The sequence below is a fragment of the Bufo gargarizans genome, chromosome 1 (genome assembly GCF_014858855.1).
Source record: "Bufo gargarizans isolate SCDJY-AF-19 chromosome 1, ASM1485885v1, whole genome shotgun sequence".
Lineage (NCBI taxonomy): Eukaryota > Metazoa > Chordata > Amphibia > Anura > Bufonidae > Bufo > Bufo gargarizans.
The window spans coordinates 575,615,407-575,634,763 of record NC_058080.1 but is presented as its reverse complement, the minus strand read 5'-3'; the positions used below and the strand labels follow the sequence as shown (position 1 = coordinate 575,634,763).

At 44.2% G+C, this 19,357-nt stretch overlaps 1 protein-coding gene across 2 annotated transcripts in view; it reads right to left on the bottom strand.

Moving 5' to 3' along the window:
• RHOF (ras homolog family member F, filopodia associated) overlaps positions 1–18,185 on the bottom strand; it is a 68,658-nt gene extending 50,473 nt beyond the window's left edge. The window contains exon 1 of one of the 2 annotated variants that reach the window (XM_044290523.1): positions 17,945–18,185. In XM_044290523.1, the coding sequence (XP_044146458.1) occupies positions 17,945–18,091 (147 nt within the window). In that variant the 5' untranslated portion in view covers positions 18,092–18,185. The remainder of the gene's footprint in view (positions 1–17,944) is intronic. The other variant, XM_044290531.1, reaches the window with a different exon arrangement.
• Positions 18,186–19,357: the final 1,172 nt, after the last annotated feature.

The following is a 19,357-nucleotide window of genomic DNA, read 5'->3' as shown; positions in this document are numbered from 1 at the left end:
AAAAAAAAAAAAAAAAACTATGGCTCTCGGAACATGGAGACATTAAAAACATAATTTTTTTTTCATTTAAAAAATGCTGTTATGGTATAACACGTAAATAAAAGTATACATATTAGGTATTGCCGCATCCATAACAACCTGCTGTATAAAAATATCACATGACCTAACCCCTCAGGTGAACACCGTAAGAAAAAATAAATAAAAACTGTCAAAAAAGCCATTACATCAGAAAAAGTATAATACCAAGCAAAAAAAAAAAAGGAAGATGCTTTATTATGTAAAGCTGAAAACAAAAAAAGTTGTCATATTTGGTATTGTCGCGTCCGTAACAACCTGCTCTATAAAAATACATGATCTAACCTGTTAAATGAACATTGTAAGAACCAAAAAATAAAAAACTGTGCCAAAACAGCTATTTACCTTGCCTCACAAAAAGTGTAATATGGAGCAACAAAAAAATAAATAAAAATCATATGTACCCTAAAATAGTACCAACAAAACTGCCACCTTATCCCGTAGTTTCCAAAATGGGGTCACTTTTTGGGAGTTTTTACTCTAGTGGTGCATCAGGGGGTCTTCAAATGTGACATGGCAACTTAAAATTATTCCAGTGAAATCTGCCTTCCAAAAACCATATGGCATTCCTTTCCTTCTGCACCCTGCTGTGTGCCCGTACAGCAGTTTACGACCACATATGGGGTGTTTCTGTAAACTACAGAATCAGGACAATAACTATTGAGTTTTGTTTGGCTGTTAACCCTTGCTTTGTTACTGGAAAAAATAGATTAAAATGGAAAATCTGCCCAAAAAGTTAAATTCGATGTCCATTTTCCTTTAATTCTTGTGGAACACCTAAAGGGTTAACAAAGTTTGCAAAATCAATTTTGAATACCATAAGGAGTTTAGTTTATAAAATGGGGCTATTTATGGGTGGTTTCAATTATGTAAGCCCACAAAGTGACTTCAGACCTGAACTGGTCCTTAAAAATTGGCTTTTGGAAATTTTCTAAAAAATTTTGCTTCTAAGCCTTCTAACGCCCTCAAAAAGAAAATGTCATTAAAAAAATTATCCAAACATGATGTAGATATATGGGAAATGTAAAGTACGGTAATAACTATTTTAGGAGGTATCACTATCTGTTTTAAAAGCAGAGAAATTGAAATTTAGAAAAATGCAAATTTTTCCCAAATTTTTGGTGCCGACAAAATGGCCTGGGTAAGTAAAAGCGTTTTAAAGATATCACCACATAAAGTGACATGTCAGATTTGCAAAAAATGGCTTGGTCCTTAAATCTACTTTGGGTGGTTATACTGCAATATGCTTCATCCAAAGTCAATTTGCATGAAAAACTTTGTTGTAATACTGTACGGAGCAGGAGCTCCGTACAGTATTAGAATGTATTGGCTGCGATGAGCTGAAGTTATTAGTTTGTGAAGTCTCGCGAGACTGTAATAACTTCTATCCTGCATAACGTCCCATTTCCGTTATGCAGGAGAGGACTTGCAGCCCTTAGACTTCTATTATGATGGAATGAATAACGGAATGCCTCTAAAAGGTATTCCATTATGCATTCCGTCCTAGAATTGCATTATGGTCAGTGGTAACGGAATCCATAACGCAATTCGCCTTTTACCACCAAACGAAGCGTGAACGAATTTCAAAATATGAAATTCGTTCATCTCTAGTTGCCCTATCACCCATGTGTACAGCTACCATTGCCAGAGGTTACTACCACACCCACCCTCCACTTGCTTCTCCTGGGCTCGCTATGCTAATACATCAAGTAATATAATAAACTGAATGTAGATATGGTCCAAGCTAAGCTAAAGTAAACTGAACAAGGCATGGGGTCCAGGTGGATAACAACTATAAAGGTCCTAAAGAACTCGGCTCAGTTACTGCTGTTCATATTTATAGACATTTTCTAGACAAGGCAAACATGGTGCTCATTTTCAAAAGGGCTCTAGCTTTTACCCCAGGTAAAGGGGACCTACCACCTCTCCTGACAGGTCTGTTTTTCTGTTTTAGCAACTTTATGCATTCCCCATGTAATAATTATGGAGCATCTATTCTTGTGACTTTATGTTGTACCATTCCGTCATTTTTTCTTCAAGTTATGAATTGCTAACAGTTTGCAATGAAGGTCCAGATTGGCGTTACCATTTGGGGGCGTGTCCTTGCACAGTCTCACTGCCAGCACTGACTAGATGAGGTCAAACTGGGCAGGGACACAACCCCAACCAGTAACACTGCGGGTAATTCATAACTTCTAGCAGTAATAATATTGTAATGGTGCTCTGGAGCACCAGAGGCGAGATGCTGCAGAGCTATTACAAGGGGGGGTGCAATTAGTTGGTAGAACAGACATGTCAGGAGAGGTTACAGGTCCAATATCAATATGTGACCAGTGGGGGTCTGTCTTTCACCTCCCTCCCAAGCGATGCAACCTCTTCCTCAGCATGTGACGGAACATCGTAGGACATTCTGTGGCAGAACATCTGTCTCATATCCATATATGAATTGCAGTTATGTACCAGATACTATGGGGTCGATTTATCAAAACTGGCTTAGTCCATGGCAACCAATCTGATTCCACCTTTAATTTTTCAGAGCTCCTTTGGAAAATGAAAGATGGAATCTGATAGGTTGCTATGGCCACTAAGCCAGTTTCCTTTACACCAGTTTGATAAATCTCCCCCAGCTCCACTATAATGGCCATAAATACTTCCGTTGCTACTGCTGATGAGAAGACAAAATAAGCCTTGTGTGGAAAGACAGCCATTAAACTTAGAAAACCTGGCAGCTTCATTTCCATTTCAACAACCAAAAGCAATTAGGTAAAACTCGCTGAAACAAGATTCAAGGGCCTCGAAACCTGGGAACAGAAGCAGCAGCGTAATAAAAAAACTTAAAGGGAACCATTCACCATGTAGTGCAGTCCATGGAATCATGGTATAGAGCAGGAGAAGGATTCAGTAGGACCAGTCATTTCTTTAGGGAAACCTCTTCTCATCCTGGGCTTAGTAGTCATGGGACAGTCCTACTGACTGGCAGCTTCCTTGCACGAGTGTATATATAAAGATAGCTGTCAATCACTGAACAGGAGTTGACACCAAAGCCCAGTAGGAGCAGAGCCTTCAGTGAATTATCACTTGGTCTACTGAATCTTTTCACATGTGGCAAGGTCTAACTAGACCAGAACCCCACAGGTCACATGAAGATGCTTCCTGATCAGGGTAGATCCTCGGAACCACTATAGTATTGTGTTAGATATCCTTACTGCCATTTCTGGTTGCTCAACACATATTGTCTAGGGCTCTGATGGCTAACCTCTGGGACTCCAGCTGTGGTAAAACTACAACTCCCAAGATGTACACTTGCTTAGCTGCTCTCAGAACTCCATAGAAATTAATTGAGCAGGAGTCGTTTCACCACAGCTGCAGTGCCGGAGGTTAGCCATCTAGGGTCTAGGCAGGGTGTGGGAGGTTGAGCATAGAAGCATCTCTGTACACATCTGAGCAGACATTGTATGAGAAGACTGTGGTCAAAGCAACAGACAGTGACAGGAAGTTCTTGTAGCTTTTCGTCATCTCAGATGAAGATCTTATACTTGAAGACTGCTGGCAACCAAACTACAGCGTGCACTACAAATATTATAAGAAAAAAAAATTCTAAGTTCTTGCTCACATTGTACCCTGGAACAAAAGCTTAGTGAACGAGAGCTAATAAGCCCAAATGTATCCAGCTAGAATGCTGAAAATAGAATAGTTACCAAATGGTTAACTGGCGCCTTATGGTCAATGTCTTCTCAACGGGGAAAGAACAGCTCTTACTGTTACAGTTCCTCCTCTAAAAGTTCACTTTATTACTACAAATATCACAGAAAAGAGAAAACAAACTAAGATAAAAACATCCTGCACGATATGATAAATAAATCTGCGGATGCCCCCGGCCACATTTATTAAAAAAAAAAAAAAAAAAAAAAAAAAAGAAGAACGAAAGAAAGATGATAATAATGCACTAACAAAATAGATGCAAGCATTATATATGGATGAAGCCCTCACTCTGATGCAATAAAATCGGAGGGCCTACCTGGCACTTCCCCCTACAGACTCTTAGCCAATATATTTTGATCAAAACACATCTGTGCCCACCTACCCCCGTCAAAGTGGTCTCAGGTCAGGCAAGTCCTGCGCGAAACCTACCTATGCCATTAGGCATCTATGTTCAGGAGCGCAGACTCTGCACATACAGTGTGCTGCTCCTAGTCACCTCTATGTGCATCCAGCAACCAATGAGAGGAAGAGCAAGCAAGCACACCTATATGTGCCACCTAATCAAGTCGGTCTGTTTGATAGGAAGGGCAAGATAAAATAGGAGTGCATTCACACTTGAAGGTGCAACTCTCTCAAGCATATACTACATAATAAACAAATAAATAAATATGCAGATGCCCCTGGCTACATTTATTTTAAAAAAAATGCTTAATACTGGCCACCAATGCTTAATACTGGCGGGGCTTGGGGGGTGCACTGCACCACCAATGTCTAATACTGAGGTTGGGGGGGGGGGGGGGGAGGGCGGAACTGCACCACCAATGTCTAATACTTGGCTAGGGGGGGGGCGCACTGCTCCACTAATGAAGCTTAATCTCTCATTTATTCATATACAGGAGGCGGGAGCTGGCTGCAGAATCACATGGCCAGCTCCCGACCTCTATGAGCGGTAGCTGCGATCCGCGGCACCTGAGGGGTTAACCGAGGATCGCAGCTACCGCTCATAGAGGTCGGGAGCCGACTATGTGATCCTGCAGCTCCCGCCTCCTGTATATGAAAAAATAAGAGATTAAGCTTCATTGGTGGCGCAGTGGCCACAGCCCCTCCCCTTCTCCTCCCTCCTCTCATTGGCGGCAGCGGCAGCACAGGGGGAGGAGACAATGCTTCCTTCTCCCCTGTGCTGCTTAGGGGAACACGGAGAGCGCTGTCAGCAGCGCGATCTGTGTTCCCCATACGCTATCGGAATATCGGCAAAATAGATGCCGATACCGATAGCGTTCAAAATCCTCAATATCGGCCGATAATATCGGTAAATCCGATAATCATTCGATCCATAATTCACACGACCATATGTATTGTGTGATCCGCAAAATACAGACATCAGTGTTGCATCCATTATTTTTATTTTATTTTTTTAGAGTGGACCCATTGTAACAATGCCCATTCTTGTCCTTAAAATGCTGTGAGCATTTTTTGCAGCTCCATGGAAATGAATGGGTCAGCATACAAAAAAATAAATAAATAGGGAAGTGTGGATACACCCTTGTGCCACCTGCACACGTTGCAGTTTTTCTGCGCGGAGTCCAGTACCAACAAAGTGTATCAGATTACACAAATCTCATGTACACTTTGTGGATTTCCAAATTTCTAGCAAGTCAAGTATGTCTGTGGTTTTAGCTGCAGATTTTACCCTTTTCAATGGAAGGACGAGATCTGTGGGAAAACCGCATCAAATCCGCACCAAAAACCTCTGTTAGGGTACTTTCACACTAGCGGCAGGACGGATCCGACAGGCTGTTCACCCTGTCGGATTCGTCCTACCGCTATTTTGCTGTACCGCTGGACTGCCGCTCTGTTCCCCATTGACTATAATGGGGACGGGGGCGAAGCTCCGGCGCAGCACGGCGAAAGGCCGGACTAAAACAAGACATGTCCGACTTTTTAGTCTGATGGCCTCTCGCCGTGCTGTGCTGGAGCTTCGCCCCTGTCCCCATTATAGTCAATAGGGACGGAGCGGCGGTCTGGCGAAATAGCGGCAGGACGGATCCGACAGGGTGAACAGCCTGTCGGATACGTCCTGCCGCTAGTGTGAAAGTACCCTTTGACATTGCGGATTTTGGTGCGTATATGCTGCAGAAACACACACATATCCACGTATGTAAATTCATGTGGATCTTATGCGTGTTCACACGCACTCGTGTGCAGGTGGCCTTCACATCTATATACCATATGTCCAGGACGATAAGACACACCCCAGGTTTAGACAACAAAAATAATTTGTACTTATTAAATCCTGGAGGTTTAATAAAGTGCAGGGGTCAAGATTAACACTTTGGGGTCTAGAGTAGAGGAGGTTAATAGTTTTGGTAAGCTCCTGCGTGCTACATGCAGGTATGGACAGCTCATGGGAGTAAATTGATGGGAAGAGGAATAGTCAGACATTTGTTTTTAGAGTCAAAGGGCACAGAGCAATGCAGCAGCGAATACACAGGAGTAACTCATTCGCTCCACTCAGTCACAGCAGATAACAGGCGCAGGCTTTACACGTGCCTGTAGGACAATGACAATCAATGTGGACTGGAAGCCATGCGCCGGTGTTCTAACAAAGAGCCGGACCCTTACAACTTCATTGTAACGTGGCCCCATTTCAGCTATGCTAACCTCGGGTTCAGCCAGGGAGACATCCATGTAAGACATCTGTACCTGTATAAAGTGTAGCCTAACGGGAGCCTGGGACACGTAGCTGAAGGGACCATAATGTCTTGGGGACTTCTAGTCAAGAATAAAGCAGCAGGGCACATTCAAGATGAAAGAGGAAGGTGGGAATCTCCTCTCCTGCCTGCACCGATCTCACACAGATCTGTGTCGGGCAGCGAGAGAGAAACATGCTGTATGAGCAGCACTCTGCCAGATCATTTAAAGAGGCTCTGTCACCTGGTGTAAGCATATAGCCAGGTAGGGCTGATAATGCTGACAAAAAGCATACCTTTCTTCTTCTTCTTCTATTAGGTCCGGTTTGGCAGGAAAATCAACTGTTACAAATATGCTAATAAGCAAAAGGAGAATTAGGAGACTGGCTTATGCCTTCCGAGCACTGCTTCTGCAAAGCCCATTAATTATACTGTCTGCCGCCCTTATTCTAATAATCACACCCCCAATCCCTTTGACTGAGATCCCGCGCATCTATGACGGCGCGTGCGCACTAGAGGAATAAACTAGTCAAGAGGAACGGAAAAAGTCCAGTGCGCACGCGCCGTCTCAGGGGTCTCGTCTAGCACTGTCAAAGGAATTGGGGGCTTGATTATTAGAATAAGGGCAGCAGTATAATTACATGGGCGTCGCAGAAACAGTGCTCAGAAGGCATAAATCCGTCTGAGTTCTCCTTAGCATATTTTTAACAGTTGCTTTTCCTGCCAAGCAGGACCTAATAGAAGAAGAAAGGCATGCTTTTTGTCAGCGTTATCAGCCCTACCTGGCTACAGTTAGGGCCATATATATTTGGACACTGACACAAATTTTGTTTTTATTACCTGTTTACTAGAACATATTCAAGTTATAGTTATATAATGGACATGGAAATAAAGTCCTGACTTAGCTTTCATTTGAGGGGCTCCACATAAAAATTGGATGAAGGGTTTAGGAGTTTCAGCTCCTTTACATGTGGCACCCTGTTTTTAAAAGGGACCAAAAGTAATTGAACGATTGGCTCAAAGGCCGTTTCATGGGCAGGTGTGGGTAATTTCTGCATTATTTCATTCTCAATTAAGCACATAAAAGGCCTGGAGTTAAGTCGAGATGCGGTGCTTGCATTTTGAAGATTTTGCTGAGAAGTAAACATGTGGTCAAAGGAGCTCCCCATGCAGGTGAAGCAAGCCATCCTTCATCTGCGAAAATAGAAAAACCCATCCGAAAAATTGCTACACTATTAGGAGTGGAAAATCTACAGTTCGGTACATCCCCGGAAAGAAAACACTGGTGACCTCAACAATGCACAAAGACCTGGACGCCTGCGGAAGACAACAGTGGTGGATGATCACAGAATAATTACCATGGTGAAGAGAAACCCCTTCCTAACAGCCAACCAAGTGAACAACACTCTCCAGGATATAGGCGTATCAATATCCAAATCTACCATAAAGAGAAGACTGCATGAAAGTAAATACAGAGGGTTCACTGCACGGTGCAAGCCACTCATAAGAAGGCTGGGTTGGACTTTGCTAAAAAAACCATCTTTAAAAAAGTGACTATTTACACTTAACATAACACAACAAACACTGAAGAGTGATTTACAACCTAGTCCTTTGCCACTATCTTGCGTCCGCTAACCTGCCTACCAGAGTGAATCCCCACAACTAATGTAACGAACTACTGAGGCACTGCTTCTCACTCTGCCTCACATCTCCCATCATGTGCTGTCTAAGGCTACTTATACACTCGCGTTTTGTGCGGATCAGTCATGGATGGATCCGTTCAGAACGGATCCGTTTGCATTATCGTTAACATGGTCAAGACGGATCCATCTTGAACACCATTGAAAGTCAATAGAGGACGGATCAGTTTTCTATTGTGTCAGATAGCTGCAAGCAGCGTTTTGGTGTCCGTCTCCAAAGCGGAATAGAGACTGAACTGATGCATTCTGAGCGGACCCTTTTCCATTCAGAATGTATTAGAATGCAAACGGATCTCACAAACGGAAAGCCAAAACGTGAAAGTAGCCTAAAAGGCAAACTATCTGTTGCCAATAAGAACCAATCATGGCACAGCTTTCATTTTACTACAGTGCTTCTGACAATACTGTAGACCTATGTTTCCCAACCTGTGGCTCTCCAGCTGTTGCAAAACTACAACTCCCATCATGACCTGATTGCTGCAGGCAGTTTTGCAAAAGCTGGAGAGCCACATGTTGGTAAACATAAAAGTCTACAGTATTGTAATAAGTGAAGTAGTAAAATGAAAGCTATGCTGCGATTGACTTATATGGGCAATATAAAAGCTGTACTTTGGTTGCTACAGGCAACAGATTGTCTTTCAGACAGCACATGCAGGGAGATGAGAGGCAGGCTAAATACGCAAGACCCAACAGACTCTAAGCAAAGGGGCACTCCCAAAAGAGATGCAAAATGCTTTCTCCGTAAATGGGCAACTGGGGCGGTAACGGGTTTTGCTAAAGTTCTAGAGCGGACACACACACACACAATCAGTCTTGCCCAACTCGCTCCCCCATACACATTCGGCTCAGTGAAATGTGTATATGTATTTAATGGGGGAGTAGAGAACGCTGCTGTCAGAGACTTATGGTGGCAGCTGATCTCCCTGGTGAACAAAAATATCAGGCAAAAATATTAATTTCATCTAATCCTTCTCTAGCCCGACAATCTGTTCGGAGACAGGAGCTCCCTAAAAATGTTGGCCTAACCTGACATTCTAATGTGTATGGGGGCCTTTAACCCCATATCATGTACATGCATAAAGCATTAATGGATGAATGGCCGGGGTCCCGGGTGTCAGACCCCCACGATCAGTACTGATAACCTATCCAGAGAATAAAGTCACCTTCTGGAGCATTTTTTTTATTTTTAATATTATTATTATTATATTGTACTCATTTTGAAGTAAACAAAAAAAAATAAAAAAATTTGAACCACTGTATTTGTTCAGCCTTGAGAAGTAAGATCTGTTCTGTCAGGCAGCTCAGCTGATGGCTCCTTATCTCAGCTCTCCAACATTACAAACACTCATTATTGCTCAGTACTTATTTAACCCACATTATTATCAGTAAGATAAGCGTTTATGACCTTTTGGTAGTTTAGAGATGAGGTTTATTAGACAACCAGAACAAAGTGAAAGTAGGATTCACACAGCTAGACAAGCAGTTAACCCTTTGTGACAGAACGGCTCAATATTTTTACAAAAGACCAATTGAAAAAAATATTTTTAGCCCAAAATGAGTTAGATGCGATCATAAAATAATTTGCCCCTGAAGGTGTACATAGCCTTTAAACCTTTATCACTCAGCTACTAAAGTTTACAGTTGGCACTAGGCAGTAAGCATTTTTGAATCCACCTAAGAGCTCATGCACACAGCCGTTGCCCCGCGTGGCCGTATTGCGGCTTGCATACGGCGGGTCCACAATACACAGGGCTCCGGCATTGTGCACCCCGCATCACGGATGCGGACCAATTCACTTGAATGGGTCCGCAAAACTGTATTTGGTGCGGAAGCACAGATCAGAACCCCACGGAAGCATTACAGAGTACTTCTGTGGTGTTTCTGTCCGTGCCTCCGCACCGTAAAAAAGTAGTGCATGCTCTACTTTTTTGCGGTGCGGACGGTCGGATGCGGATCCCATTCAAGTGAATGAGTCCGCCGTCCGCATGCAGCTGCCCCATGGTCGGTGCCCGTAAATTGCGGACCGCAATTTGCCCGGCCAGTTCGGTCGTGTGCATGAGCCCTAAGGCAGATTTCTCCCTCAGGCTGCAAGAAAGTGAAGTGTGATCCACAGTGCAGATGGTCTGATGAGACCAAGATAAACTTATTTGGTTCAGATGGTGTCAAGTGTGTGTGGCGGCAACCAGGTGAGGAGCACAAAGACAAGCGTGTCCTGCCTACAGTCAAGCATGGTGGCGGGAGTATCATGGTTTAGGGCTTCATAAGTGCTGCCGAGTGTGGGGAGCTACAGTTCATTGAGGGAACCATGAATGCCAACATGCACTGTAACACTGTAAAGGTGCTGGACTGGCCAAGTAGGTCTCCATACCTAAACCCTATGAAGCATCTGTCAGGCATCCTCAAATGGAAGGTGGATGAGTGCAAGGTCCCTAACTTCCATCAGCTTTGTGATATTGTCATGGAGGAGTGGAAGAGGATTCCAGTGGCAACCTGTGAAGGTCTAGTGAACTCCATGCCTAAGAGTTAAGTCAGTGCCGGGAAATAATGGTGGCCGCACAAAATATTGACACTTTGGGCACAATTTGGCAATTTTCACTTAGGGGCGTACTCACTTTTGTAGCCAGCGGTTTAGACATTGGAGGTATTTTGAGGGCACACCAAATTTACACTGTTATACAAGCTGTATCCTGACTACTTTACATTGTATCAAAGTGTCAAATCTTTAGTGTTATCCCATGAAAAGATAAAATATTAACAAAAATAATAAGTGTACTCACCACTTTGCACGTGCACCAAATATATTACTGTGTGCCATTTCATAAATTTGGCGCAAGCTCACAAAACAAAGAAACCACCACAAATAATACATCCCCCCCCCCAGAGTCCCTTACCATGAACAGGTGTGAATCCTAGATGAAACATATATACCATATACTACCTTTCCGGTCACTGATTTACTATATACATCTTAGGCTACATGCACACGACCGTTGTTTTGGTCTGCATCCGAGCCACTGTTTTTGAGGCTTGGATGCGGACCCAGTCACTTCAATAGGGCCGCAAAAGATGCTCCGTTGCTCCGTTCCGTGGTTCGCAAAAAAATATAACCTGTCCTATTCTTGTCCATTTGCGGACAAGAATAGGCAGTAATATTAATGGCTGTCCGTGCCGTTCCGCAAATTTCGGGGGACGCACGCGGACACCATCCGTGTTTTGCGGACTGTAAAACACAACGGTCGTGTGCATGTAGCCTTATGGAGATGTCTGGAACACCTACACAATAAATACAAGGTATAATTATATACTACATGTGAATATGCTAAATATATATATTCTGTTCCCTTGGTAAACATCTAGAAGATTAACAAGAAAATCTTCTGCAAAAGATGTACAATGGATCAGCGAGTCCTGCAGGAAGACAGACACACGGGTCTGTAAGAGATCCTAATTTGTATTCTCCGGAAATAAATGTTCACTTGCCGCCCAAACCTGCTGCACAACTTTCCTGAAGCGGGGAGAACACAAAGTGCCAATGTGCGCGGCATCAACAACCCGATTCCTGAATGTCAGGCTTTGCAGTAATTATCACACCAAAGCAATGACCATGATAGCTCTAATATTTGCATTCTTCAAATTCTTACCTGTATAATAGACACTAGGAGTTCAAGACCTGAGGCCGAAACTTCAATGAGTACAGGTTGTGATAAGAGCCTTATCTCTAGCAGCAATGAACTTTGCTTCCTACCAGTCTCAGTATTAATCCATGCAAATAGCAGGCTCCAGTAAGTATTGTTCTCTTATAACGAGCCTACATTACCTGAAACGCGGTAGGATCATAGCTCAGTGTCTCTACCAATCCCCTACCTAGATGACCCCAGAGCCAACCATCTCTATGTATTTTCAAGGCCTGGAACCTTGCAAATCCAACATTTGCCTCACAGTCATCTACAAGATGCCTTACAGCGACCCAGCCTGTATGCCATGGATGTCAGTTCCAGGATATGGTATAGTAGCCTATACTATCACACTAGCGTTTTTTGCGGATCCGTCATGGATCTGCATAAACGCTTACAGATCCGGTTGTATTAGGTCTTCTATAGCCATGATGGATCAGTCTTAAACTCCATTGAACGTCAATGGGAGACGGATCCGTTTTCTATTGTGCCAGATTGTGTCAGACAGCAAAACGCTGCAGGCATCCAGAGCAGAATGGAGACGGATCGGAGGTAAACCTATGCATTCGGAACGGATCTTTTTCCATTTAGAATGCATTAGGGCAAAACTGATCCATTTTGGACATCTTGTGAGAGCCCTGAATGGATCTCACAAATGGAAAGCCAAAACGCTAGTGTAAAATGGATTCCTATATTAATGACCTATCCTCAGGATAGGTCGTCAATATCTGATCGGTGGGGGTCCAACATAGGGCTCTTCAGCTGTTTGAAGAGGCCACGGCGCTCCGGTGTGCACTGCAGCCTCCTTACAACTTACCAAGCGCACTACTGTACATGGCATAGTCGCTGAGCTTGGTATTGCCACAGGCCTATTCACTTCAATGGGACTGAGTTGCAACTAGGCCAGGGATGCTCAACCTGTGGCCCTCCAGCTGTTGTAAAACTACAACTCCCAACATGCCCTGCTGTAGGCTGTCTGTGCATGCTTGGAGGTGTAGTTTTGCAACAGCTGGAGGGCCGCAGGTTGGGCATAAACGTGACATTACTGGGGGTGCCAGGAATCAGACCTCTACCAATCATACATTGATCCTGAGTGAGAATAGGTCAATATAGGAATACTGGTAAACCCAATTAAGGGGTTGTCTTGGCTAATATTTCTCTCTGGCAAACTACAGGGAGGCTGGTAACATACATTAAAAATTCACCTTCCCGAGCCCCCTTTGATCCAGTGCTGCCGCTCTGTCCTCTCCACTAGGGTGCAGCTGTGATGTAATGTTTTGGATGACACTATGACGTCCTGTATACTGCTGCCGCCAATCACTGGCCTCAGCAATGGACGGCACAAAACCACTGAGGCCAGTGATTGGCTGCAGCGGTAGCACTGGATCACAGGGGCTTGGGAAGTTGAGTGTAAAGGAGTCCGTCAGCAGGAAATTCCGCGTTAAACCAGTCCCAAATAATGCTACCTACACAATACACGTGGCCACATACAACAGCCAGCATTTTGCAACCATTGGATTATACCTACGTGTAAAGACTGCAATTTTTTTTAAAAGCCTATGTAAGGCAGTTTATTTAATTCCCACGTATTAATGCAAGTTCTCACAGTGGTAACCTGTACGTCACAAAACAAGGTGGCACGTTGAAAGCACAGTGTTCTAGAACAGACCCCCACAATTACAGGTCATGCTGGGGAATAAGAAAGAAGAGGCACTCGCCTTCCACATAATAAACCTCTGTGCAGAACCCTCCTCCTCAGTTCTGACAAGGCCAGGCTTTTTGGGAAGGAGCGGGATCCCAGCTGAGAGCCGTGCACTTTGTATATGCGTCTTTATTCCCGACGTCTGTGCTTCACTAACCACATACAGTACGGCACAAAGCGCCCAACCACCTACAGCGTGGCGCTAAACTTACACGGGAAATGTAGATTTAAAGCATTCCTGAGGAGGGAAAGAAGGCAGCTAAATTGTTCTCCCGAATACCAGCAATTCTCTAGGTGTTAGGCTGTGCTCTGCAGCTAGCGAAGCGCCCAGCCCTGTTTAACTCTTCCTATGCCACCCCATATCATATAAAATACTATTCTAGAAGGATGTGCAGAATCGTGCAATTTAGTTAAAATTATGCCGTCATAGAAAAGTATGTGTATGACCACCTCTGTGGCATGGAGTGTACTGTACAGAGAGCGCCCAAACACTGCCCGGGATAATCATCTTGGGGTCCATTCACTTGTACACACCCGTTCCGCACCCAATCCCCAAAATTGCAGACCTATTTGTTTCAATGGTACACAGTGTATTGTCCGCATCCGTAGTTCTGTTCCGCGACCTGCAAAAAAGATAGCGCATGTCCTAATCTTGTCCACAGCCACGAATAGGCATTTCTATCATCGCGCTGGCCACGTGCGGACTGCAAAACAATTGCAGATGTGGGTTTGTGACCACGGGGTAAAAGAGATCATAACTACACAGTTGGCATAAAGTGGCATAAAGAGTTCTGCCTGCATGGCATTCTCACCAGGGTTGTGGAGTCTAAGGCCTCATGCACACAGCCGTTTTGGTGGCTCAGATGCGGACCCATTCACTTCAATGGGGCTGCAAAAGATGCGGACAGCGCTCCGTGTGCTGTCCGCATCCGTTGCTCGGTTCCGTAGTCCCCCCAAAAAAATATAACATGTCCTATTCTTGTCCGCACTTTGCGGACAAGAATAGGCAGTTATATTAAAGGCTGTCCGTGCCATTCCGCAAATAGCGGAACGCACACGGACGCCATCCGCGATTTGCGAAACGCAAAGCACACAACGGTCGTGTGCATGTAGCCTAAGCCAAAGTTCTGACTCCGACTCCTGCACTTTATCCCGCTCCAGTTCAGATTCCTTCATAGATGACCAAGAATCTAGTAATAAGTTTCTTACTATTAGGTAGGTAGTCAGGCTACTCAGATGGTACTTAAACTATATCTATTGGAATATATTTTCTGAAATTCCTGAAATGTTCTAAATTCCTGTAAGTAAATATGCAATGCACCTAAAAGGGTTGTCTCACTTCAGCAAACAGCATTTATCATGTAGAGGAAGTTAATACAAGGCACTTACTAATGTATTGTGATTGTCCATATTGCCTCCTTTGCTGGCTGGATTCATTTTTCCACTTCTCGTTTCCATGGTTATGACCACCCTGCAATCCATCAGTGGTGGTCGTTCTTGTACACTATAGGAAAAAGTCAGCCTCTCTGATGGCCAGGACCATGGGAGCACTTTTTCCTATAGTGTGCAAGCACGACCACCACTGCTGGATTGCAGGGTGGTCTGAACCATGGAAACGAGCAGTGCATAATGTGATGGAAAAATTAATCCAGCCAGCAAAGGAAGCAATAGGGACAATCACAATACATTAGTGAGTGGCTTGTATTAACTTCCTCTACATAATAAATGCCACTTACTGAAGTGAGACAACCCCTTTAATAACTGGAAAACACTGCTATATCCCTAATTTAAGAACTCCATGAATTTGTCCTCTGAAAGAGTTAGAAAAGCTATGTATGTATGTCCTGGAAATGCAGATAATCTAAGCTCACAGTAGCTCTGGGAGACAGAGGATCAGACTACCGGAGCTCACCTTATCCGGCATCGCCGTCAAAATCATGTACCGCCAGATCGGCGCAGACTAGAATGGGATCCAACCAGTTTCCAGCATAAACGCTATATGAAGAGGTTTCAGTCCAGCCGACAGCCTGGCCGCCTCATCATGAATTAGGCGTATACTCTGGAAGTCCGCATGCTTGGGGTTAAAAACTACTGCACTCACCAGTTTCCAGACATGAATGTGAATTTGCTCAGCCCCAACAAGCCCCCGCCACTCCCCAGCGCGCAACTACATTTTGTCGTAGTTTTGTGGGAGTTTTTTTTCCATAAATGACCCTCAATATTTAAGCTGGAGTCGGTACATTTTTTTCCTGACTCAGAAACCCAGGTGGCAAATCTCCAGAGGTAATAGTATCCAGGGTGCCACCACACGGCACTTTATTACAGCAATGTTCTCCTCTAGGATATCCATTCAATACCGCATCTGATGGAACTTTCTGGCAGATTCTAACCCCCCCATATGCCTTCTGCGAGTGGTGCATCACAGCTCCCGTCTGATCCCATTGCCCCTACACATGTATGAAGAGGGCAGACAGTAACACCCCAGGACGGGTTAGGTTCCTCATTTATTATACATTTCTATAAAGTAAGGACATACAGTTGAGAACTTTACAGGGAGGGGTCGATCGTGGTCCTGGTGAAGCTCTGACTCTAATTCCCCTGTTTACGACACTGACCGTAGTAAAAGGGCATTCACACGCTGCAGATTTTGTTGCAGAAAATTTCTGCGACTGAAAATCAGTCCCATTCATCTGAATGAGTTATTTTGGTGTCAATCACATAGATTCCTGCAAAGTCTCCTTCAGATGAATGGAGCGAATTTCTAGTCACAGAAACGTTCTGCAACAAAGTCTTGCGCGTGGGAGAGCGTCCTAAGGCTTTTCATGAGGAAAAACTGTGCCCAATACCGCACCAATGAACTGAGCGAGATTAGAAAAACCTTGTGGACACTTGGCTTTTCTTTCCGCGTGGAAAATGATATGATTTAGAAATCCGTAGCAGGTGAACTGTTTCTGTGCAATATAAAGGGCGAGATCCACAAGCGACACGTGTGGATTTGGGGTGGAAATGCACTGAATGTCTTGACGTGTGAGAGAAAACCACAGACAACTGCCCACAATAAGAAGCTGCTCTGATCCCAGCCCATGAGCCAGTCTATGTACAGGGTGCAGTGGCGGCACATGCAATGGACGGGATCCCAATTCTTGTGCTGCATCTGTGAGAGACAGACGTGTCACCGGCTATGTCCATGCTCCAAAACATAGAACATGTCCTATTCTTGACCGCAAATGCAGATGTCACACGGATGGTGTCCGCATTTAGCCAATTGCAAAATACATATGGTCTCAAATCGTGAATGGCTTCCCATGAAATGATATCAGCATGTTATAATATAGAGGGAGGCACAGCAATACAGGTGCCTCATTGTGTATACAGTTCTAATGGTAGGATACAGACACACACTAGTGATAGATATATACACCCCACAGGGGTAATACAGGGATATAGACACACACTAGTGATAGATATATACACCCCACAGGGGTAATACAGGGATATAGATACACACCAGTGATATATACAGGGATATAGACACACACTAGTGATAGATATATACACCCCACAGGGGTAATACAGGGATATAGATACACACCAGTGATACATATACATGGCTATAGATACACACCAGTGATATATATACACCCTATAGGGGTAATACAGGGATATAGAAACACACTAGTGAGTATATATCACTATTGTGTGTCCATATCCCTGTATAATGTATATGTATCACTAGTGTATGTCCATTTCCCTGTAGGGTGTGTGTATATATATTATCCTATATCACTGGTGAGTGTCTATATCTCTGTATTACCCCTGTAGGGTGTACATGTGTCTATATCCACCCCCCTTATAGGGGTAATACAGAGATAGACACTCACCAGTGAGAGAGATTGTATATGTATATATATATATATATATATATATATATATATATATATATATATATATACATACATACACATACATACACATACACACACACACACACACATACACACACCCTACAGGGTTAATACAGAGATATAGACACATGTACACCCTACACGGGTAATACAGGTATATAGACACATGTACACCCTACAGGGGTAATACAGGGATATGGACACATGTACACCCTACAGGGGTAATACAGAGATATAGACACATGTACACCCTACAGGGGTAATACAGAGATATAGACACATGTACACCCTACAGGGGTAATACAGGTATATAGACACATGTACACCCTACACGGGTAATACACGGACTCGCGCCTGTCAGAGGATACAGTCTTCCGCACTGTCTACACCACACATACTGTATCACACTGCGTCCTGACAGCTACCAACATACAGATAGTATAATGCCCTCATGAAAGTGCCATCGGTAACTGGGCAGTGCCAGGCTGATACCCACCTCAGGAAAGGAGCCCTTGGCATAGACCATGAGCAGAGACGTTTTCCCGCAGCCTCCATCTCCCACTATGACAATCTTGACCTCTTTCTGGCCCTTGCTCGGCTGCCGGATGCCATTGCTGACGGCCCCGTTGGGTTGTTGTGTCATACTGCTGGAGCTCAGTCCATGAGCCCGAACCTCACAAGCGTCCGCAAGCCGTCCGTGCTCCGGAGCCTCTCACTGCTGTCTGCAAGCGCCTGCAGAGGGATCGATACCGCCGCCCACCATTGGCTGGAAGTAGTGCCACGTGATACTCAGACACGCCCATCTGCTAATATTGAATGTACTTCACGGACATCTGTAAAACTTTAGATCCGGCGGGAAGGTGTGAACGGTGCCCTGTCGCAGCTTCTGTAGCGCAGTGCGGGCTGGAGGACAGGAGACTGTGCGTTTGCCATTATATGGGTCAATAAATCCTTCTTTTTCATCGTTCAGTTATTACAATAAAAATAAACTGGATGGAAAAGGTGGGCCTGGGTTCCCACATAGGAGCTAGCATTTCTCCTCATGTCATGTTGACATTATTTCTAGGTATTCTGTAAAAGCAGAAAAAGGGATGCAAATGAGCTTGTAGCAAGCGCTTGTATCCCTTCGACTCCATTCTTCCAGAATTCCAGAGGCGCTTGTATGGCGTATAAGTCTCCTCACACCGACTAAGGCTACTTTCACTTCTGCGTTTTTGCTGGACCCATCATGGATCAGCAAAACAACGCTTCCGTTAGGATGATACAACCGTCTGCATCCGTTATGAATGAATCCGGTTGTATTATCTTTAACATAGCCAAGACAGATCCAGCACTAAAACCATTGTAAGTCAATAGGGCATGGATCTGTTTTCTTTTGTCTTTGAGAAAACTGATCTAGCACCATTGACTTACACTGTTTCATGACGGATCCGTCTCGCTCTGTGTCTCATGACGCACTAAAAAAACACTGCTTGCAGCGTTTTTCTTTCCGCCATAGGAATGCAATCAAACATAGCGGAATACATTCTGGTGCACTCTATTCAGTTCCGTTTTGTCCCCATTGACAATGAATAGGAACAAAACTGAAGCGTTTTCCTCAAATATTAAGATCCTACGACGGATCTCAATACCGAAAAGGAAAAGCACAGTAGCCTAAGACACTTTCCACAAGAAGAGATAGTATCCCCAAAAAACTGACTTAGGCTTCTCACCCAGTTAAGCCAGTACTCTCTGCTCTACACTGATGAGAGGCAATCACCCCGAAACAGCTGTCTGCAGATGAGGTGCTGGCTTATTTAATATCCAAGTCATGTCTCAAGGCCTAGTTAAAGGGTCAAACTTTGACTTATAGGATAGCTGTCACAGTCCCTCCCGTGACAGAGGTGAAAAGATCGGATAGACTTGCTGC